The 25,130-nt window shown below is 43.6% G+C and overlaps 1 protein-coding gene across 5 annotated transcripts in view; it reads right to left on the bottom strand.

The window, feature by feature from the left end:
- samd4a (sterile alpha motif domain containing 4A) overlaps window positions 1-25,130 on the bottom strand; it is a 174,656-nt gene that overhangs the window by 49,204 nt on the left and 100,322 nt on the right. For 4 of the 5 annotated variants that reach the window (XM_048537812.2, XM_048537810.2, XM_048537811.2 and 1 more), the window contains exon 4: window positions 22,556-22,819. The exons of the other annotated variant lie outside the window; for it this stretch is intronic. In XM_048537812.2, coding sequence (XP_048393769.1) covers window positions 22,556-22,819 — 264 coding nt within the window. The remainder of the gene's footprint in view (window positions 1-22,555; window positions 22,820-25,130) is intronic. 5 annotated transcript variants of the gene reach the window in all.

Below are 25,130 nucleotides of genomic sequence, written 5' to 3'. Positions count from 1 at the left end.
ATAGGCAGTTCTACGGTTGAAAACGGGACTCCCGAATGCTATGTTGCCTCCCAGGTGCACGAGTCAGGGATGTCTCAGATCGACTGCAGTACATTCTGAGGCGGGGTGGGGGGTGGGGGTGGGGGGGGGGGGGGATGAACAGCCTGCTGTTGTGGTGCATATAGGCACCAATGATATAGGTTTAAAAAAAAACAGGATGAGGTCCTACAACCAGAATTTAAGGAGTTAGGAGCCAAGTTAAAAAGTAGGACATCAGAGGCAGTAATCTCAGGAGTGCTACTAGTGCCATGTGCCAGTCAGAGTGGAAATGAAAGAATAGGCAGGATAAATGAGTGGTTTGAGAGATGGTGCAGGAGGGAGGGGCTCAGATTTTTAGGGCATTGGGACCAGTTTTTGGGGAAGTGGGACTATTATAAATCTAATATAAGTCTACACCAGGACTGGAGCCAACAGCCTAGGGGGTGCCTTTGCTAATGCTGTCGGGGAGGGTTTAAACGAATGCGGCAGGGGAATGGGAACCAAATGAGGTGGTTAGTGGACAGTAGGGAGGTAGTAACTAAAGCCTGTAAGGAACTGGACAATGAAGTCAGTGTGATTAAGGGGCAGAGAGCAGATGATGAACGCATAGGGACAGGTGGTCTGAGGTGCATTTGTTTTTAGTGTGAGAAGTGTAGTAGGTAAGACAGATGAATTTAGGGCTTGGATTAGTACCTGGGAGTATGATGTTATTGCTCTTACTGAGACTGGGTTGAAGGCAGGGCAAGATTAGCAACTAAATATCCCAGGATATAGATGCTTCGGGCGGGATAGAGAGGAAGGTAAAAGGGGTGGAGGAGTTGCATCACTGGTCAGAGAAGATATCTGAAGAGGGCACTAGGGAGAACTTGGCAGTGAGGCAATATGGGCAGAGCTCAGAAATAGCTAACAAATGCTGGGCTGTTCTACAGACCTCCCAACAGTGAGCGAGAGATTGTGGTACAAATATGTACACAGATTATAGAAAGATGTAGGAGCTACAGGGTGGCGGTGATGCGAGATTTTAATTTTCTCAACATTGACTGGGATTCACTTAGTGTTAGGGATTTAGATGGAGCGGAATTTCTAAGGAGCATCCATGAAGGTTTTATGCAGCAGTATGTAAATTGTCCAACTCGGGAAGGGGCCAGACTGGATCTGGTGTTGGGGAATGAGCCTGACCAAGTGGCAGAAGTTTCAGTAGGGGATTACTTTGGGAATAGTGATCACAATTCCCTAAGTTTCAGAATACTCATGGACAAAGACAGGAGTAGTTCTAAAGGAAGTGTTAAATTGGGGGAAGGCCAACTATAGTAAGATTTGACAGGAGCTGGGGAATGTGGATCAGGAACAGCTGTTTGAGGGTAAATCCACATTTGATATGTAGGAGGCTTTAAAGAGAGGTTGATTAGAGTGCAGGGCAGACATGTCCATGTGAAAATAAAGGATAGAAAGGGCAAGACTGGGAACTATGGATGACAGATGAAATATTGGAAAATTGATGCACAGAGAGATCTGGGTGTTCAGGTCCATTGTACCCTGAAGGTTGCAACGCAGGTCGATAGAGTGGTCAAGGTAGCATACGGCATGCTTTTATTCATTGGATGGGGTATCGAGTACAAGTGTCGGCAGGTCATGTTACAGTTGTATAGGATGTTGGTTTGACCACATTTGGAACACTGCGTACAGTTTTGGTCACCACATTACCAAAAGGATGTGGATGCTTTGGAGAGGGTGCAGAAGAGGTTCACCAGGACGATGCCTGGTATGGAGCTATTGCTAGCTATGAAGCGAGCTTGAGTAGATTACGATTATTTACATTAGAAAGATTAAGTTGAGGGGGGACGTGATTGAGGTTTACAAAATCATGAACAGTATAGACAGGGTGGGTGGCAAGAAGCTTTCTCCCCTAGAGTAGGGGACTCAATTACTCGGGGTCACAATTTCAAGGAGAGAGGGGAAAGGTTTAAAGGGAGATATGTGTGGGTAGCTCTTTACACAGAGGGTGGTGGGTGCCTGGAACACATTGCCAGCGGAGGTGGTACAGGCAGGCACAAGAGCATCATTTAAGATGTATCTAGGCAGATACGTGAATAGGCAGGGAGCACAGAGATACAGATCCTTGGAAAATAGGCGACAGGTTTAGATCGAGGATCTGGGTTGGTGCAGGCTTGAGGGCCGAAGGGCCTGTTCTGGCGCTATAATTTGCTCTCTTCTTTGTTCTCTCATCCTTCTTAATTTGGAGAATATAGGACTAAATTTATTTGAACTCTTCTTACAGATCAACTGTCTCAGTTTAGGTATCAGGTCTACTGAAAAACACTTCCTACCCAAGTGGCGAACTTTGCACTTCCCCACCTTGTATCACATTATTACGATTTTGGGTATTTAATCAAAGCGAAGATAGCTCATTCTCAGCATCTTGTCACAGCCCAAAAACTTCAATTGTGAAGATGGTCCCCTCAATCAGATAATTGTCAAAGTCTATAAAAGTAGCTGAGGTCCAAGTACTGGTCCTTTGCTATTCCATCAATGACCTCAAATGATCTGTTTATTCCTATTCTATTTTCTGGCCATTTTCCAGTGTTCAATCCATAAATTTTATCTCAGTTCCCATTAGAACTATGTGATAATGCCAGATCACACAGTAACACTGATTAGAGGCTCACAGGTTCAAAGAACATTCATTGATCACCTCACATTTCCTGCTTTTAGTGTATACATCAAAACTTTTAAGTCAATGATCATATCACTACTTCTCTTCAGGCAGGTTTCTCTCAAGAAAGTATCCCATGGTTCTTGAAGGAAACTGAACATGAAATAGATTTCACCACTGTTGCAAAACCCTGAGGATTGACAATGGCATGGTGGTCTGCAATCCAGAGACCTGGGTTTGAATCCTACCACAGTAAATACAGTAGATAGTAGAACTTGAATTCAATAAAGAAAATCTGAAAACAGAAGTCTAACTATGATCATTGTAGATTGTCATTAAAAACATCTGGCTCACAGAAATACTGCCAGCTTTACCTAATCCGGCCTACATGTGACATCAGACCCAAGCAATGTGGTTGACTCCTCATTGCCCTCTGAAATGGCCAAGCAAGCCATTCAGCTTCAGATCAACTATGGATGGGCAATAAATACCGGTTCAACGATTGATGCCCACGTGCCAAAACAGATGAACCAAATCTAAGCCAAAATAATAAAAATAAACATTCACCAAATTTGCAAGCGTAGTTCAAGTTCTATGAATCAAAATTTTCTTCGGATGAAGAAAATCTCAACTCAGTTAGAAATTCAACCCCAATTTTATAAACATACATTTATAGAATGCTTTAAAGTAATAAAACGTACAAAAACACTTCTCAGGCGTGTTATGAAGCAAAATTCGACTCTGGGCCATGTGAACAGGTTTAGACAGAAGACCAAAGAGATAATTTTTTTAAGGATTGCCTTGAAGGAGAAGAAAGGAATTTAGAAAGCTGCACCACAGATTGGGACCTTAGCACTTGAAAGTGTATTCAATGTGGTACAGCAATTGAAAATTAAGAATGGTTAAGACCAGAACTAGCAAGGTATTGTTTGTAAAGATATCACTATTTTTGTGCTTTTGATTGAAGGCTAAAATGGAAAAATAATGGCTTTAAAAAAAAAATCAAGGATTGCTGCACTTTTTGAAAGCAAGTTTGCTGGTAAGAATTGCAATTCCTATCTGCACTATTGTTTGTTCAAGCAGTTAGTTACAGATGAGCGAAAGCCAAGGGTGTGTATGAACGGAGATTTAACCATCAAAAAGTAGCTGATTGGTCTAGGGAGTGGTAACAAAGGTCTACTGCTTCCCATCATCTGAATAATTAACTCCAAAGTGTAATCGCTTGGAAGACAACAGGCCTCAGAAAAGAAGGAGCTTACTTTCCTCTAAGGGATAAAAGTACACCTGGAGTCTGAAGAAAGTGTTCCCTCATCAGTTGCTCCAAGTTGTGGCTGTTAACCTGTAGATCAACTATACAAGTGTGAACCAGTCAGCCTGTTCCTCCTGCAAATGAAAGTTTTGGATAAAGAACAACAAGGAGCAACAGGACCTGACAAGACAAAAAGGATCATCTCAGTGAACCCGGTAAACAGTGACCATTGAACTGCCTTCACAGTCTTTCCCCTTGTTAAAACATTAACCTCGCCTAGTAGGGTTCTACATCAAATGTTCATAATTGCTTACCTGTAGGTAGAATCTATTTACTAGTAATAAATAGTAATCATTAAGTACAGAAACTTGTTCAATGCTTCAGTCAATCTGGATATTTAAAAAAAACAGAAATTGAGAAATTTTGCATACTTTGTTAAAATGGTTAACTGTTGTGAGGACTCCACTAATAGCAGGACTTGACATTATTATGCTTCATGGAGGTAGCATGCTCAAAGTTATGGAGGATTGTGGGCATGAGGAGCTTAAGATGGGAGGGTAAACATGGGAAACATGTGCAGTAGGCTAGCTGCTCTTTTGATCATGTTCTGCCAGTCAACAAGATCATGGTTTATCTTACGTGGCTGTAACTCCAGTTTCCAGCCTGGTGCCATAATTCTAAACTTGTTTGACAATCAAGAATCTACAGAGTCTTGAATATGTTTAATAGCCCAGGTCCCTACTGGAGAAAATTCCAGGAAAACTAACGACTGAGAAAATTCCTCTTCCTCAGAATTAAGTGGAGATCCCTCAGTTTGAAATGGTGTCAAGTTCTAGATTCCCCAATAAGAACGAAGATCCTCTCTCTCTATCTACCCTGTTAGGCCAATTCAGAATCCTATTTGTTTCAGTAAGATCACCGCTCATTCTTCTAAATTCCAATGAGTACGTCAAACTTGCTCAAACCAACCTCATTGGAAACTCCACAGCAAATTGTTTCAGAACTACCTCCAATAAAAATCCTCATGTTTACAAGACTAAAACTACAGAGTCCTCTAGAGGTGGTCTCAGCAATGCTTTCTACACTAATAACAAGACTTCCCTACTTTCATTCCCAATTCTCCTCACAATTAGCACCAACATTCCACTATCTTCTTTCTCTATGTTACTTTCTGTTGCTCATTTATGACATGGGAGTCCATTCAACAGAATCTAACAACCTGAAAATGATCCATTTTGTTTCCTGTTAGCCAGTATATGTTACCAAGCTATTACCTGCAACATCATATGCTTTTGTACAGTAACCTGTGTGTGACACTTTATCAAAGGCTTTCTGGGAAGTTTAAATATACAACTGCCCTTTGCTTGTTACATCTCTGAACAACTCCTGATTTTGTCAAACCCTACTTCCCCCTCATAAAACCATTTTGGCTCTGCCTGATTGAATTGTGATTTTCTAAATCGCAATCTCTTAATAATGGATTATAGGTGGGCCAAGTAACCTATTACTTCCTGATTTCTGTCTGCCTCCTTTCTTGAGTAGAGGTATTACACATGCAATTTTCCATTTCACAGGGATATTTTCAGAATCTAGACCATTTTGGAAGATTACAATGATTGCATCTATCTCAAATCAGCCTTTAGTTCCATTTAGTTTCCCCTTTATTTTTTTCCTCCAGTGATAATGATAGTTTTAAGTTCTTCCCTTCATTTTACCTCTTGTTCTTCTATTAATTTTGGCATTTTTTCTTTTGAAGACAGACACAAAATACTTGTCCAAAGTGTCTGCCATCTCCTTGTTCCCTATTATTAGTTCCCCAGTAGAGAACTAAAGATTATTTCAGTTACTCCTTTTATTGTATTTGTAGAAGATTTTACTGTTAGTTTTCATAATACTTACCAGTTTTCAGCAGTGTGGATGTACCGATAGGCCAAGAATCGTCGTTCAAGACATAGCTCTCACTTTTTTCTTCAGGGCAATTAGGGATGGACCATAAATTATGGCCTAGCCAAAAATACACACATTCTACAAACAAGTAAAAACACAAACTCGTGGGGAGTTTGTAATACTAACACATCTTGCCTCATCCACTGGCTTAAAATGAACTTCACAGGTGAGGAATTACACATTTATCCTTAAAGATGCAATAGATACATCAGAATATTTTGATATCTGCAAGCGGTGATAATCCATTTTGCTGTACAAATAATATTCTACAAGTTAAATTTTTAAAAAGAAGACGTCATTTCTGCTCATTAAAAAAACAGACTTAGTGCTACTTCACTGGTGAATTCCCTGAGGATCTAGCAATATTATTGCAAATGTCATTGAGCTCACGATACTGGCAAAGCTACTGATGTAAAATAATGCTCTCCAAACAAGTCTTGGCAGATGATGGCAAACAAACACGATGCAAGAGCTTGAGAAAACAGTCAAACTAATTTAATAAAACCAAATCTGAAACCCAGATTCTCATTCAAAATGCAGAGAACATTGCGTAGTGTACTTTTGCAGCAATCTGCAAATACAAAAGGCTAGTTCCTTGCAGCAAATGCATAAGTGCAAAAGAGTTTTTATTTCATTATTGTTACTTGCCAATTCATAAAACTGATTGTAAATACCACAGTACAAAGATGGATATGAGTGGCCAAGTTTCCACATTAATTGGCTCATGTTCACGTGCAGCATGACAAAGACATCATTCAGACTTTAAGTGGCAAGTAACATTCACATACTACACGCCCAACAGGAAAGTCTTACCATCTCCCGTTGACATTTCATGGCATTATGATCACTGAATCCCCGCAGCTTCCTGGGTTTACAGTTGACCAGAAATTACACAGGCTAGAAATTCTACAATATGTAACTTGTATCCTGCCTTCCTCGTCAGCCCACCATCTACCTATATAATAGAAGTCAAAAAGTGATGGAATACGCTTTCCTTTCCTAGAGACTATGTTGCAAAACAGCACTCAAGATTCTCAAAGCCATCCAAGTCAAATTTGATTGATATACTCATCTTAAACGTTCACTTTCCCCGTCACTGAAGTGTAGTCTAGCAGTCTGTACCACCCATGAGGATAATTTAGCAGTTTACCAAGACTCTTTCAAAATTGCCCTCCAAAGCTATAACCTTTACCAACTAGAAGGACATGAAAGCAGAGATAAAACGCTTGCAAGTTCACATGCAAGCTCTCCTCCAAATCCCACTGGCTTGTAACAGCGTTGCTGTTTCCTCACTGCATCAAAATCCTGGAACTCCTAACCAGTTTGTGGACATTCCAGCATCAGACAGGTTAGTGGCTCAAGAAGGCACCAGCACCTTCAAGGCAAATTGGAGAGCAGCCACAAATGTAGACCTCAGCAGTATTGCCTGCATTTAATGCAAGTTTTTTTTAAATTGAAAATTACACAGTATCTCAAGTGATGCTACTTTCTGATTAATGTTTTTCCCAATATTTCTGTACCTCAGTGCACCGTTTCTAAAAAATATAGCCCATATTCAAAAGAATCTGACACACATCCCAAACCCCAAAATGGAGTTACCTGATTACATGTGCACGGAGACCCTTCCATCCAGACAGACTAGAGATTTTCTAAATATTGTTAGGAAGATTGAGAATCTAAGAAATTGACATTCATTTGTAAAATGATTACTAATTTAGAAAAAAAATCCGGAATAAAGGGCTCACCTTTATTCCCCTCCACCCGAACATCAACGAATACTGCTGACGCTTGGACGCTGAACAGTTATTCTCTGCCTCTGTGTTTACTTCTTCAATTGTGAACATAACTCTCCCTGCACTGACCCCTTCTCCCACCTCCAACACCCCTCCTCCTCGGCAACATCCCAAAGCCTCTTACCCTCCCATGACCTGTTCATCTCTAATTGCCGTTGAGAAATCAATCATTTCAACCTCTCCACCCCCTCACCAACTCCAACCTTTCCCCCACAGAACGTGCAACCCTCTGCTCCAAATCCAACCTCACTATAAAATCTGCGGACAAGAGAAGCACAGCTGTAGTACGGCGCACTGGCCTCTACACTGCCAAGGCCAGACGCCAGGTCTCTCCTACCGCCCTCTTGATCATGACCCCACCCCCGACCACAAAAACATCATCTCAGACCATCCACAACCTCATCACTTCAGGTGAACTCCCATCCACAACCTCCAACCTCATCGTTCCTGAACACCGCACCGCCCGCTCTATCTCCTTCCCAAAATCCACAAACCTGACTGCCCTGGTCGACCCATTGTCTCCACCTGCTCTTGCCCCACCGAACTTATCTCCACCTACCTTCACTCTATTTTCTCCCCCTTGGTCCAGGAACTCCCTACCTACGTCCATGACATCACCCATGCCCTCCACCTCAAACAAAACTTCTGATTCCCTGGTCCCCAACACCTCATCTTTACCACGGACGCCCAGTCCCTATACACTTGCATTCCCAATGCAGATGGCCTAAAGACCCTCCACTTTTTCCTGTCCTGCAAACCCAGCCAGTTCCCCTCCACCGACACCCTTATCCGCTTAACTGAACTCGTCCTCACACTTAACTTTTCCTTCAATTCCTCACACCTCCTACAGACAAAGGGGGTGGCCATGGGTCCCAAGCTATGCCTGCCTCTTTGTAAGATACGTAGAGCAATCCCTCTTCCGAAGCGACACTGACCCTATCCCCAACCTCTTCCTCCATTACATCAATGACTGTATCGGTGCCACCTAATTGCTCCCACGAGGAGCTCAAACTGCTCATCCACTTCACTAACACCCTCCACCCTAACTTTAAGTTCACCAAGACCATCTCCAATACCACTCTCTCCTTCCTGGATCTGTTTCCATCTCTGGCAACCACCTGGAAACCGATACTCATTTCAACCCTACTGACTCCCACACAGTTACCTAGAATCCACCTCCTCTCACCCACGTTCCTGCAAAATGGCCATCACATATTCCCAATTCCTTCATCTCTATCACATTTGCTCCTGAGATGAGGCATTCCACACCTGGACATCCCAGATCTCCGCGTTTTTCAAGGACCGCAACTTCCCCTCCACAGTGGTCAAACCACCCTCGGCCATGTCTCTCACATTTCCCACAACTCATCCTTCACACCCTTGACCCGCAATAACAACCAAAACAGAACCCCCTCATCCTCAAGGACCACCCCGCCAACCTCCCAATCCAATGCATCATCCTCTGACACTTCTGCCATCTGCAATCTGACCCCAAAGACTTTATTCCCTCCCCACCCTTATCTGCTTTCTGGAAGGACCATTCTCTTAGTGACTCCCTTGTCCGCTCCACACTCCCCTCCAGCCCAGCCACACCAAATCCGGCACATTTCGCTGCAACCGCAGTAAGTGCTACACCTGCCCCTACACCTCCCCCCTCACCTGCATCCCAGGCCCTAAGAAAACCTTCCATATCCAACAGATGTTCACCTGCACATCTACCGATGTGGTATACTGTATCTGCTGTTCCCGTTGTGGCCTCCTCTACATTGGAGAAACCACGCGGAGACTTGGGGACCGCTTTGCAGAATACCTACGCTCGGTTCACGACAAACAACTACACCTCCCCCAGTCGTGAACCATTTCAATTGCCCCTCCCACTCCTTGGATGACACGCCCATCCTGGGCCTCCTGCATTGCCACAAGGATGCCACCTGAAAGTTGCAGGAACAGCAGCTCATATTCTGCTTGGGAACCCAGCAGCCCAATGGTATCAATGTGGACTTCACAAGCTTCAAAATCTCCCCATCACAACCACATCCCAAAACCAGCCCAGCTCGTCCCTGCCTCCCTAATCTGTCCATCCTTTCTCCCATCTATCACTCCTCCCACCTCAAGCTCCACTCCCATCACCTCCCCCTTGACCTGTTTATCTTCCTTGGACTGACCAACACCCACCCGAAAATCCCCACTTACACTCGCCTTTACTGGCTCCATCCCCACCTCTCTGACCTGTCCGTCTCCTCTCCACCTATCTTCTCCTCTATGCATCTTCTATCCGCCTCCCCCTTTCTCCCTATTTATTTCAGAATCCCCTTCCCCTCCCCCATTTCTGAAGAGGGGTCCAGACCAGAAACATTAGCTTTCCTGCTCTTCTGATGCTGCTTGGCCTGCTGTGTTCATCCAGCTCTACAACTTGTTATCTCAGATTTTCCAACATTGGCAGTTCCTACTATCTCTGGAATTATCAGCCAGCAGTGGAACCAAAGTGAATGCCATTGGCGTTGTTTGAAACAGCTGCCTTCTCATGCTGGAAATTGAAGGCATATTGACAATTCTACATGACACCATGCCACATTTACCTCCCATGCTGAAAACATACCACTTGAGGTTAAAGACTTTGAGTGAGTTTTTAAATGCATTTAGCTATAATTATTTGTCATTCTTCCCCATCAGTAAGTCATCCTGACACTTTTCACTACATGCTGCACTCCCTTTGTACACCAACATTGTTCACCCTCCCTGACCCCCGACAAAAGTGCTCAACCCTTCCTTCACCCCAGCATGTCTTATCCCTTTCAGAACTCTGTTGAACAGTCTTGCCACTCCTGATGCAGTTCATGCTTCCCACACCATTGACATTTCTTACCCACTGCATTCTAGATTCCCACCACACTCTGGGTGAAAAGCTTTTCTTCAAGTTCCCTTTCACCTGAAAATTATGCCTTGTTGAAAGGGACACAGCTCAATCAAGTCCCCCTCAGCCGTTTCTGCTCTTTAGCAGCCCAAGCTTATCCAGCCTCTCTTCATCCCAGGCAACATTCTAGTGAAGCTCCTCTGCACCCCATCCAGTGTGATGACATTCTTCCGACAAGTGTAGTGACTAGAACTGCATGCAATACTCCAGTTGTCGCATTGCCAGAGTCTTGTACAGAAACAACATAACCCATGTGCTCTTATAATCTATGCCACAGCTGATAAAGGCAAGTGTCCTGTACGCCTTCTAAATGAGCCAGTTAACTTATATTGCTGCCTTCCCAGAAAACAAAGTGTGGAGCTGGATGAACACAGCAGGCCAAGCAGCAGCATAGGAACACTAAGGCTAACATTTTGGGCCTAGACCCTTCATGAGAAATGGGGGAGGAGAATGGGGCTCTGAAATAAATAGGGAGTGGGGGGGGAGGAGGAAGGAAGGTGGATAGATGTGAAGGTAGGTAGAGAGGAGACAGACAAGTCAAAGAGGTGGGGATGGAACCAGTCAAGGTGAGTGTAGGTGGGGAGGTAGGGAGGGGATAAGTCAGTCCAGGGAGGACAGATAGGTCAAGGTGGCGGGATGAGGTTAGTAGGTAGGAAATGGGGTTGGGAGGATGGGATAGGTGAAAAGAAGAACAGGTTAGGGAGGTGGGGACGAGCTGGACTGGTTTTGGGATACGGTAGGGGGAGGGGAGATTTTGAAGCTTGTGAAATCCTATTATCTTTGCTGCCTTCCCAGTTGGTTGATGACAATCATCTGTCTACAAACTAAGACTAAGACTGTCTTGAGTTAACTGAGCAGGGTGTGAACAAAACTGTCAGAAGCTTTCGAACCTTTGGAGAGGAAGGTGCTATCTGGCCCTGCAGTAAAAAAAACCTGAAGAAAGCTGGTTTATTTTTCCATCACCAGTTGCTCGAAGCTATTGTTATTAAACAATGTTAGATATATCATACATTGTGAACCATAAGACCATAACACAGGAGCAGAATGAGGCCATTCAGCCTACTGAGTCTGCTCTGCCATTAGATCATGGCAGATATGTTCCACAATTCCATTCTCCTGCCTTCACCCTGTAAACTTTGATCCCCTTACTAAACAAAACCCTATCTTTCTCTTAAATATGCCTCCATTGCATTCTGTAGCAACAAATTCACAAAATGCACAGATTCACTACTGTAGCTGAAGAAACTCCTTGTCTCAGTTCTAAGAGGTCATACCTTCATTCTGAAGTCGTGCCCTTGGGTTCTGGTCTCTCCTACTAGTGAAAATGTTCTCCACATCCACTCTATCCTGGCTTCTCAGCATACTGTAATTCTCAACATGATCTCCACTCATCTTTCTAAACTCGAGTACTAACCCAGAGCCCTAAACCATTCCTCATATGTGAGAAGCCCTTTATTCTTTTGAACCTCCTCTCTGTATCAAAGTACAGTGAAAAGCTTTGTTTACGACTAGTACAGGCAGATCATAAGCAAGGATGTACAGAAGCATGCAGGTTACGTTGCACAGTGTGCGCCAGGCGAGATCAACATTAGCAAGCTCAGTATTGTTTCAGGTTAGAGAGTCCATTTATCAGTCTAATAACAGCTGGGAAGCAGCTGTTCCTGAACCTGCTGGTGCATATTCAGGCTTCTGTGTCTTCTGCCTGACAGAAGAGGCAGCAGGAGATCATTACCAGGGGGCAGGTAATGGGTGTTTGATGATGTCAGCATCCTTTCCGCAACAGATCGCCGTATAAACGGCATCCAAGGATGGAAGGTTAGCTTCGGTGATAGTGTGCGTAGCCCAGACCACCTTCTGTAGTTTCTTACAGTCTTGGGCACAGCAGTTGCCATATTAGGCTGTTATGCACCGAGGCAGTATGCTTTCAATGGTGCATCTGTAGAAGTTGGTGAGGGTCCTCATGGACATGTCAAATTTCCGAGCTGCCTGAGGAACAGGAGGCATTGCTGTGCCTTTTTGACCAGTGCACCTATGCGGGAAGTCCAGGATAGGTTGTCAGTTATCAGTCCAAGGAACTTGACACTCTCCACCCTCAGTTACATTTATGCAGATGGGGGCGTGTTCTTCTTTCTTTCTGAAGCCAGTAGTCAATTTTTTTAGTTTTGTCGACATTGAGAGAGGTTGTTTTCATTGCACCACCTGTCACCAAGCCCTCTATCTCCCTTCTCTCTTTCAACTTGTTGTTATCAGATATCCATCCTACTACAGTGGTTTTGTCAGCAAACTTGTAGATAGTGTTTGTTTGGGATTTGGCAACACATTCATGAGCATAACGGGAGTACAGGTAGGGTGCTGTAGCATCTGGGGTGGAAGGAGCTCCAGTGCAGAGTGTTATTGGTAACTGCACCTCTGCACAATTTTCACTGATTGTGGTCTGTGGATCAAAAAGCTGAGGATCCAGTTGCAAACAGCAGAGCCAAGACCAAGGTTATACAGCTTTGAGATCAGTCTGGAGGGAATAATGGCGTTGAAGGCAGAGGTGTAGTCAATGAATAGGAGCCTGACATAGGGGTCCTTGTTGTCCAGATGTTCTGGGGATGAGTGCAGGGCGAGGGACTTAGCATTCACTGTGGACCGGTTACATTGGCAAGCCAATTTTAGGGGAGAGAATTTAGGGTAACTTAGACACATTGAGTCAGTGGGTAAATCATCACAGAATCCCTACAGTGTGGAAGTAGGCCATTTGGACCATCTAGTCTACATCGAACCTCTGAACAGCATCCCACTCAGACTCAACTAACTGCCTCCCAACCTCCTCTATCCCCGTAACCCTGCATTACCCATGCTAATCCACCTAGCCTGCATATCTCTGGACTCTATGGGCAACTTAACATGGCCAAACCACTTAAACTACACAGAGAACACCATAGCACAGTATAGGCCATTCAGCCCAGAATGTTGTGCCAACCTATTATCCTACTAAGATCAAACTACCCGGCATACCCTACTATTTTGACTATCATCCAGGTGTCTATCCAAGAGTCGCTTGAAAGTCTTCAAAGTACCTGACTGGCAACACATTCCATGCACCCACCGGTCTGTGTAAAGAGCCCACCACTGACATCTCCCCTTTCCCTTCCTCCAATCACCTTAAAATTATGCCCCCTCGTAATAGTCATTTCCACCCTGTGAAAAAGTCTCTATCCATGCCACTCATCATTTTGTACACCTCTATCAAGTCACCTCTCATCCTTCTTCATTCCAATAAGAAAAGCCCCAGCTCCCTCAAACTTTCCTCATAACACCTGCCCTCCAGTCCAGGCAGCATCCTGGTAAATCTCCTCTGCGCCCTCTCTAAAGCTTACACATCCTTCCTATAATGAAGTGACCAGAACTGAGCACAATATTCCAAGTGTGGTCTAAACAGGGTTTTATAGAGTTGCAACATAACCATGCAGCTCCTAAACTCAATTCCCCTGTCTATGAAAGCCAACACACCATAGGCCTTCTTAACAACCCCATCAACTTGGGTAGCAATTTTGAGGGACCAATGGACGTGGACCCCAAGATCCCTCTGTTCCTCCACACTGCCAAGAATCCTGCCATTAATCCTGTATTCTGCATTCAAATTTGACCTTCCAAAATGAACCACACTTCACACTTTTCTGAGTCAAATTCCATCTGCCACTTCTTAGCCTAGCTTTGCATCTTGTCAATGTCCCGTTGCAACCTACAACTGCCCTCTATGCTGTCAACAGGATATCTAAGGATAGGATTCTTGGCAGCGTGGAGGAACAGAGGGATCTTGGTGTGCAGATACATAGATCCCTTAAAATGGCCACCCAAGTGGACAGGGTTGTTAAGAAAGCATATGGTGTTTTGGCTTTCATTAACAGGGGGATTGAGTTTAAGAGTCGTGAGATCTTGTTGCAGCTCTATAAAACTTTGGTTAGACCGCACTTGGAATACTGCGTCCAGTTCTGGGCGCCCTATTATAGGAAAGATGTGGATGCTTTGGAGAGGGTTCAGAGGAGGTTTACCAGGATGCTGCCTGGACTGGAGGGCTTATCTTATGAAGAGAGGTTGACTGAGCTCGGTCTCTTTTCATTGGAGAAAAGGAGGAGGAGAGGGGACCTAATTGAGGTATACAAGATAATGAGAGGCATAGATAGAGTCGATAGCCAGAGACTATTTCCCAGGGCAGAAATGGCTAGCACGAGGGGTCATAGTTTTAAGCTGGTTGGTGGAAAGTATAGAGGGGATGTCAGAGGCAGGTTCTTTACGCAGAGAGTTGTGAGAGCATGGAATGCGTTGCCGGCAGCAGTTGTGGAAGCAAGGTCATTGGGGTCATTTAAGAGACTGCTGGACATGCATATGGTCACAGAAATTTGAGGGTGCATCCATGAGGATCAATGGTCGGCACAACATTGTGGGCTGAAGGGCCTGTTCTGTGCTGTACTGTTCTATGTTCTATGTTCTAACAACTCCACCAACCTTTGTGTCATTGGCAAACTTGCTAGCTCACCCTTCCACTTTCTCATCCAAATCATTTATAAAGATCACAAATAGCCGAGGTCTTAGAACATATCCCTGCAGAACACCACTGGTCACAGAGCTCGCAGCTGAACACTTTCCAACTACTACCACCCTCTGTCTTCTGTTGGACAGCCAATTCTGTATCCAGACAGCCAAACTTCCCTGAATCCCATGCCTCCTTACTTTCTCAATGAGCCTACCATGGGGAACCTTAACAAATGCCTTGCTAAAATTCCTAAACACCACACCCACTGCTCTGCCTTCATCCATGTGTTTTGTCACATCCTCAAAGAATTCAATAAGGCTTGTGGCACAACCTGCCCCTCAAAAGATCATGCTGACTATTTCTAAACAAACTGTGCTTTTCCAAATAATCATAAATACTAATCTCTCAGAATCCTTTACAATAATTTACCCACCACAGAAGACAGACTGACTGGTCCATAATTGCTAGGATTATCCCTATTTCCCTTCCTGATCAAGGCAATAATATTGGCCACCCTCCAATCATCTGGTACTAATTCAGTAGACAGTAAGGATGCCAAAGGCTCAGCAATCTCTCCCTCGTTTCCCGTAGAAACCTAGGGGGTATCCCAATAGCCCAGTGGACTTACCTATCCTCATCTTTTTCAAAATTTCTAGCACATTCTCCTTCCTAACATCAACCTGTCCAAGCACATCTGCCTGTTTCATGCTGTCTTCACATATGTCAAAGTTCCTCTCACTGGTGAACACTGAAGCAAAGTATGCATTAAGGACCACCCTGACTCCGCACAGAAGATCCCTCCACTATCCCTGACTGGCCCTATGCTCACTCTGGCCATCCTCTTGTTCCTCACATAAGCATAGAACGCCTTGGAGTTTTCCTTAATCCTCACCACCAAGGCTTTTTCATACTCCATTCTTCTCGCTCTAAGTCCATTCTTCAGTTCCTTCTTGGCCACCTTATAGACCTCTGGAGCCCTGTTCAATCCTTGCTTCCTCAGCCTTAAGTAAGCTTCCTTCTTCCTCTTGACTAGATGTTGCACATGTCTTGTCATCCAAGGTTCCTTCACCCTACCATCCCTTCCTTGCCTCAAATGGGACAAAGCTATCTGGGACCCAGAGTAACTGCTCCCTAAACCTCCACATTTGTGTCATGTATTTCCGAGAACATCTGTTCCCGATTTATGGTCCGCAGTTCTTGCCTATTAACATTGTAAATGCCCCTCCCCCAATTAAATACTATAGTCATGGAGAAGGGATAGGAACAGGCGGTATGGGAAAATAAGGTCAGGGAGTTGTGATCACTATCACTGAAACGCTCTCCCACCGAGAGATCTGACACCTGGCCTAATTCACTGCCTAGCACTAAATCCAATATGGCCTCCCCTCCAGTCAGCCTATCTACATAATGGGTCAGGTGTGTCCAGGAAGGATTTCTGACAAAATCTGCTCCATCCAAACTATTTGCACTTAGGAGATTCCAGTTAATAATAGGGATGTTGAAGTCCTCCATATCAACCACCCTGTTAATTCTGCACCTTCCCAAAATCTGCCTCCCAATCTGTTCCTCAGTGTCTCTGTTGCTATTTGGTGTGGGGGGGGGGGGTCTATAGAAAACTCTTAATAAAGTGACCGCTCCTTCCTGGTTTCTGACTTCCATCCACAGTGATACAGTAAATGCCCTCCTTTTCCGCAGCTGTAGTACCATCCCTGATTAGCAATGCCACTCCCTCATCTCTTTTACCTCTCTCCCTAATTCTTTTGAAGCATCTAAACCAGGGAACATCCAACAACCATTCCTGCCCATGTTATCCAAGTGTCCATAATAGCCTTTGGACGTTGGGAAGAAATATTTTTGTGCGAACTCCACACGGACAGTTGTCAGGGTAGAATCAAATTGAGATCCCTGGTGCTGTGGGGCAGCAGTGCTAACCGAGCCACCATGCCACTTCTAGGAGACAACATGGATTAATGTGAAGCAGTCCACTTCAATAGGAAAAATAGAATGGATGAGCTTTATTCAGCTTTAGTCCTCTGCATCCCCACATTAACTAATTTCGGGCTCAACATGATGTCGAGCTCTGCTTTTACCGCCTTTGCCTCCGTCTCATTTCTTTGGACAGGAGTCCTCTCCCTGTCCTACAGACCCGTTCACCAACTCTAACGTTCTCCCTCCACCTGGACCCCTCCCTCCAACCTTCTACCTGCACTATCTTTTCATTGAGAACTGTCGACGTGACATTAGTCACCTCAATTTCTCTGCTCCCTCACCAAATCCAACCTATCTCCCTCCGTACTGACTGCACTCAGATCTAACCCTGACTGTCATTAAGCCTGCCGATAAGGGTGGTGCTGTTGCAGTCTGACATACTGACTGTTACCTTGCAGAGGCCGAGTGCCAACTCTCACATACCTCCATGGACCATGGCCCCACCACAGCACATCAGTCCACCGTATCCACCATGGTAACTGAATTCATTACATCTGGTGATCTCCCCGCCTCAGCTTCCATGCTGATAGTCACCCAACCCTGCACAGCTCGTTTCTACCTCCTGCCAAAAATCCACAAACAGGACTGTCTGGGCAGACCCATTGTTTCAGCGTGCTCCCGCCCCACAGAACTCATCTCTGCCTACCTTTACTCAGTAATCTCCCGCCGGTCCAATCCCTGTCTACATATACCCACGATTCCTCTGACGCCTTATGTCGGTTTCAAAACTTCTAGTTTACCAGTTCTAGCCGCCACCTCTTTACCACAGACGTGCAATCCCTTTCCATGTCCATTCCCTACCAGCAGAGTCTTAGGGGTCTCCACTTCTTCCTGGAGGAAAGACCTGAACCATCCCCACCCACTAATACACTCCTCTGCTTGGCTGAGCTTGTCCTCACCCTCCACAACTTGTCTTTCAGCTCCTCTCATTTTCTTCAGGTAAGAGGGGTTGCCATGGGTACCCACTTGGGCCCTAGTTATGCCTGTATCTTCATGGGTATGTGGAACATTCCTCGTTCCAGTCTTATTCCGGCCTCCACTCAACTCTTTCTCCAATACATCGATGATATTGTCAGTGCTGCTTCCCTCTTTCGTCTGGAATTGGAAAACTTCATCAATTTCACCTCCAATTTCCACCCTGCTATTACATTTACATAGACTATCTCTGACTCCTCCCTTCCCTCCTTCAACATTTGTTTCCAGTTCTGGGTATAGACTGGCCACTAATATCAGTTACAAACCCACTGACACCCACAGCTATCTGGACTATACTTCCTCACACCCTGCTTCCTGTGAAGACTCCATTCCATTCTCTCAGTTCCTCCATCGCATATTTTCAGATGAGGCCAACTTCGACGAGGGAGCCTGCGAAACGTCCACCTTCTTCAACTGAGGATTCCCCACGTCTGTTGTTGACAGGGCCCTCAATCAGGTCCGACCCATCTCCTGCAATTTCATCCTCACCCCTTCTCTTCCCTCCCACAACAGCAAGAGTTCCCCTTATCCTCACCTACCATCCCACCAGCATCCACATCCAGAAGATCATCAGATGCCATTTACACCACCTCCAGCAAGATGCCACCACCAGACACCTATTCCCCCACGCCCCCGCCTTGTCCACCTTCTGCAGGGACCGTTCCCCCTGGGACACGTTGGTCCATACCACCTTCACTCCCAACACATCCCCATAGCACTATGCACCTTCCCCTGTAACCAAAGATGAAACACTTGCCCATTTACCTTCTTCCTCCCTAGTATCCAAAGGCCCAAACACACCTTCCAGGTGAAGCAACACTTCACCTGCACTTCCCAGAATCTTTTCATTGAGAACTGTTGACATGACATTAGTCGCCTCAATTTCTCTGCTGCTCTCATCAAATACAACCTACCTCCCTCATTCACTGCTCGCAATGTGGTCTCCTCTACACTGGGGAAATGGAGCATAGACTTGGCGACTGCTTCACAGAACATGTACATTCTGCTTGCAAAAAAGACCCTGAACTGCCTGTTGCCTGCCACTTCAAAGCACCAACTTGCTCCCTGGACAACATCTGTATCTCTGGCTGGCTGCAGTGTTCCAGCAAAGCCCAATGCAAGCTGGAAGAACAAGATCTCATTTTCTGCTTGGGGACCCTGCAGTTCTCTGGACTTGATATCACGTTCAATAATTTTGGGGCCTGAACTCTCCCATGTCCCAGCTCCCTACCCCACACACCAGGCCTTGTTACCACATAGCCTGCCATTACACACCCCCTGTTGTTAGTCACTGACAGTCCCCTTTAACAACTATTCACCCTCCCAGCCTGATCATTACCAACTCCTTTATCTGTCCAACTGTCTTTCTCTCTCTTTGGGCTCTATCTTATTGTTTACTCCCAAACCCACCCACCTCTTTTCTGCATAAAAACTAACATTTTCCCAGCCACTATCGGTTCTTTCGGTTTTTGTATGGAATGGATGATTATTGTTTAAATGCAAATTGCCAGGAAATGTTCAAATACAATAAGAACTTTGGAGTGCTATATACCTGCTTTGAAAACAAGCACATTGGCAGAGGAAGCAGTTGAAGAGATAAACGTTACCAACAACAAATTGCTGGAAAAATTTAGCACCTGTGGAGAGAAAGCCAAGGAAACATTTAAGATTCTAGTGTGACTGTTTTTCAGAACAGACAATGGTATGCTGGTATTCATTGGTGTGGGGCTTAAGTACAATAGCAAGGAATTTTTACTGCAGCTGTACAAGAGACTTTGTGACTAAATCTTGAGTACTGTGGGAACTTCTGATCTCCTTACCCGAGAGAAAGTATATTTGTAACAGAAACACAAGTCATTTTGAGAAGTTAAATGCTTCATACAGGGATGTACAGACTGGGTGCAGAGATCAAGTCTCCTCTGCCTGTAAGGTCTAGAACATTGACTCAGGATATGTAGTAAACTATTTCACATGAAGTTGAGAAGAATTTTCTTTATTCAAAAAACACAGTGAGTCTAAGGAATTCTTACCCACAGAAAGCAGTTTCAGGCAAAGTCACTGAATATATTTAAGAATTAATAGATTTCTAGAGAATAAAGGTGTCAAGAGGCATGGAGAAAGACTGGGGTACATGCTAAGAGAAAAGATCAGCCATCATCATGTTGAATGACAGGTGTGGGATCAATGGGCTGAATAGCATAAAACTTGCTCCTACATTTGTCTGACTTAATTAACGCATGTGCATGTGTTTGTGGTTTTTAAAGGGTTATTAAATCGCACAAAAGTAAGAATCTTTTTTCCTGCTTTGATCAAGTTAGTGTGAAACAATTAGTAGTTATTTCCTGTTCGTGAAGGAACATGGTGCGAATTCATTTTGTCCGTCAGGAAAATTGGTCACCTTGGTCTAATTGGGATCTTATACATTGTGGCAGGTTGTGGCATTATAGTATAGCAGTGACGAGAAAGGGTGAAGTTGATTGAACCGGCAAGTCGAAGAATGGGTGTGTCACCTAAAGACAGCTCCAGGCTTTCACAACAGGTTTCGTTAGGCACTTTTTTGTAGACAAGTGCCAGTACGATTTTAACTATTTGAATGCGTCCACATCCAGACATTTGCATCGTGGAACCAGTTTTTAGTCCTCTTCACGCTGTAGAACATTCACTGTACTTAGAAGTAATTCATTGCATTGGAAGCATTTTTGGATAGATTTAGATGGTGCATTATCACCTGAGAATTTCTTTTCAATGAACAGATTTCACTCACAAGCTTCAGTCAAACTTCTCACCAATCTTCCTGCCTTACTCTCAGGTCACAACTGATTAAGTTCACACGGTAAAACAAGTAAAATTATTAGCCTTCCTTTCTCAACTGAGCACTTATGGCAGCAGCCTGCAATATTGGGCTCTTGAACAATTACTACTGCACAAAAAGTCTTAATGTGGAATTTAGCTCTCCAAATCTAAAATCTCGACCGCTAGCACTCATCTTTAAACACCAAAAGATGAAAACGTAAACCTTATCCCAACATTCCCTAAATATGCCAGCCAGAGGGTGCCTACATAATTTTAACTTGTCAAAAATAAAATGCTTCAGCAGTTTAATGTTATCCAGTGACCACCAAGAACGTGAACATACCACAAGTCAGTGACGCTATATAAAGATAACAACCAAGAACCCCCCATATCGCCATGCCAGATTGTAAGGCATACTGTTGTCTTCTGGAGGATTGCACTGTCACAATTCAACCATACAACTTTTTTTTTTAAAATAAACATTTACAAGTAAATTTGAGAGAACAATTCAAGCCAACTAACTGATATCTTTCCTGCACTAGCCTAAAAGAACTGGTCTGATTTCTACCCGAGAACCTTGGTGACATTATTAGTCTTAACTGTAAGTATACCAGACCTGGCAAGAGCGTCTGCTTATTTTCCGAAACACCCGAGTCCTCCTTAAGATTGAACCATTATTCATTGTGAACAATGTTGGAGCAAATCAACTGCTGGCACTTTGATACGTTCTGTGCAGTGTTTTGAAAAACACTGTTTTCCTCAACGTTGGTTTCTGTCTCAAGTTCTTTCAATGTCATCTTCCAATATTTCAAGGTTGTCAGGTCTGTTTCAGAACCATAGTTTGGATAATTTTAGTCTTGGCTGCTACAATTTCTTACAAACACAGGAGATTTGCTCTAATTTCCAAAGCATTTGGCTATGCATATTTTCAACATTTTGGGGTGATTTTTAATTGGGTATATTATCACACAGCAACTATTGAAAGCTAATTGTCCTGAGCTATCAATGTACTGATATGCCAGGAGAGAAAACATTATACACTGATGGGAAACTTGAAGCGTTACACACCAGAAACAGCTACTGGCAAGTCTTTTGACATTATTTTAGCATCACTACAATTGAAAAACTTGTGCCAGGTTGGTCAGCTAAATAAAAACATTATCTCAATCTCAATTTAGTTTCAGCCACAGAAAGTTGGAATCTAAAGTCAATACTGTTCTTTTGAAAGATACAAGCCTAGTACTACAGAGCCTAGAACTGACATTCAACGGACCTTAAAAAAAAACTTTAATTTTGACAATGTACAAGTCAAATATGGATACTGAATTCAAATGCATCTTATGCATTCCAAAAGGCAAGGTCCCCATCAACTGACAACCAGGAAGATGAATTTAAAATTGTTCTGCTGCTCATCAGCAGCAGTCATGGAGCTGTAAAATAGGAATAAGAATTTGACTTTCACAACAGCTATGTGCACGTTAACAACACAATCTGTTGTCTGTATCCAGAGTTTTGTAATCCTTGAAGTTTCGAACAGTCACCATTTCAGCACAAAGTCTCACAATAAAAATCCATTATAGTATTGAATAACAATACATCAGAACATTAACAATACAACTGGAGTACTCCCTCTCCGTTTTTGCACAACCTGTTTGGCAATGTGTATTCTTCAATCAACATCATTCTAACAGTAATTACCCACCTTTCATGCCACTGCCCTCTTCTTGGAATGTATTACGTGTTACTGCTTGATCTTCAAGATGCTCACTCCCACCACTACCCGAGGAAGCAACACTACTCTGTGGGGAGAGGGGAGCATGGTCTGATGGGATACACTGAGGTCCCCTTGCTCGCAGGTCTTCATGGGACATCCATCCATGACCTAGAGGCTGATTTGGCACATTGATTGGTGGGGTAAGAGATACTGAACGCTTCAGAGGGCTGTGTTGTGTCTGGCCTGAGAGAACTAGAAAACATATTTAACAACAGTTATTCATTGAAAGCAGTTCAGTGTCAAAGTCTAATATCCCCAAGTTTACCAAATGTCAGTTTGAAACATGCATAAATGACTTTTGAAGTTTTAATCTGGTAACAATTTTGCATTGGGATCTAAATTTTGTAGTTTCAACATTATAACTTGTTTGCTGGGTTTGACATATGATATCATAAGTCTATTGCTCAGAGTGGAATTCACTGATATTCTCCCAACAAATCCACAATGAGCGCTAGAGTTTAGGAGAAGCTTGAAAACTATGCAATGCAAAATTACTGTTTGGCTAATAGGTAGAGTGGGGCCAAAATAATATCCACCCAAGTCTGAAGCCATATTATTCTACATGCACACAATGCTTCACTCAACAGCACCTACACAGCCCCCTTAATTATACACACAAGAGCAAATCATGTATTTTACTGACTGAGATAGCAACAATCAAGTCTTTGCTTCTTTGACACAAGTATTGCATACAAGTAATTAGCAAAACTAAAAGTTGCTTTGCATTTTTTGATACTCAGCTTAATCTGAATTAAATAACATCCAAGTTACCCAAGGCTTCAGTTTAAAACATTCAGACCAATTACAGGAACATATTTAGCCCATAAAAGCAACCTAAGTTGCTAATCTACAATTCCAGTGTAAAAATGCAGTTTTGCAGACTAAAAATAAATCGGGGGCGGGGGTTGATGGGAAGGGAAATCAGAAACCTTTGGAATTGTCATTTAACAAGACTATTTGTGCAATAACAGCAGCAAACATTGTAATTAGAATATACTGTTTTGTAAACATTGCTCCCCATCATCTTTAGCCTTGAAGGAAACAGGTTTGGATACAGCGTATTGTTTATCATTACATCTACATGACTATGTTACGACATACACAGAACATGTTCAAAGCATGCACCAGTAGGGATGCACTGGTCAGTGTGGAACAGACTTCACTTGAGCGAGCATATCTGAGAATTTGGTTTAAAGTGGGAATTTAGTACAAGGGGAAAGGGATGTGTCAAGTAAGATTTACCGCAAGAGGTAAAAGTGTACTGAATGGGGAGTGTAATGAAAGGCATGGCAGCAGTGCATCTTCCTTGGATACGTTTTTCCCCCCAGCCCCCAACATTTAGTTCTTGCTCTTGAGGGAGTACAGAAAAGGTTTACCAGACTGATTCAAGGCATGGCGGGTCTGACGCATGAGAAGAAATTGACTAGGTTGGGATTGTTTTCGCCAGAGTTCAGATGAGTGGGGGGGGTGGGGGGGGGGGGGGGGGGGGTGCGGTGTCTCACAAGAACTCAAAATTCTGAAAGAACTGGACAGGGTAGATGCAGGGAGGATCGTGGGTGCGTCCAGAAACAGGGGTTACAGTCTGAGGATTGAGGTAGACAATTTATGACAGAGATAAGGAGACATTTCTTCACTCGAGTGGTGAGACTGTAAAATTCATTACCACATAAATTAGTAAATGCCAAAACACAATGTACTCAACAGGTGACTAAACATAGCACTTGGAGTGAATAGGATCAAAGACGAGGAGGAAAAAGCAGGATTAGGCTATTGAGTTGGATAATCACCCATGATCGTGAAGAATGGCAAAGCAGGCTCGAAGGGACAAACTGCCTCCTCCTATCTTCTATGTTTCTATTTTGTGGTGTAGAAGGAGCAGGTAAGTCAGTAAACTGTATTATTAGAAACCAGAAATTTTATCAGTTTTATGAATATTGTTTCTTGAAGATAGTAAAGTATACTATGAAGTGTTGAAACTTATTAGAAGCTGTGGGCTGTATTAATTATAAAACTAATTAGTAATTATTAATTATCACATTAGGGATGGCAGAGTGTATGATGAGCTAAGCTTAACATCCAGAATCTCATGTTGTAATCCAGAGCAAACATAGATGCACCAAGTGTTTGTGGTTGCAAGAGGGGGTGGTGCCATGGTGATAACACCACGAGACAGGTAATTCAGAGCCCCCGATAATGTTGTGGGGACATGTCTTTGAATCCTACCATTGCAAATGGTGAAATGTCAATTCAAAAATAATCTAGAATTTTTAAGAAAGGTTGGTTTGATGGCAAATAACAATTATTGTTGATTGTCACAGAAACCTATCAGGTTCACTAATGTCCTCTGGGAAAGGAAAATGCTGTCCTTCTTGGACTAGCCTACTCGTGAAATCCGACCAACAATGCAGCTGATTCTTAAATGCCTTCAACTAAGTTTTAGGTCAATGTGCAACAAATGCTGGTCTAGGCAGCAATTCCATCATTTTAAGCAAGTGTAAAAGAA

The sequence above is a fragment of the Stegostoma tigrinum genome, chromosome 10, assembly GCF_030684315.1.
Source record: "Stegostoma tigrinum isolate sSteTig4 chromosome 10, sSteTig4.hap1, whole genome shotgun sequence".
NCBI lineage: Eukaryota > Metazoa > Chordata > Chondrichthyes > Orectolobiformes > Stegostomatidae > Stegostoma > Stegostoma tigrinum.
Note: the sequence above shows the minus strand (reverse complement) of the source record. Positions and strands in the feature narration are given on the sequence as shown.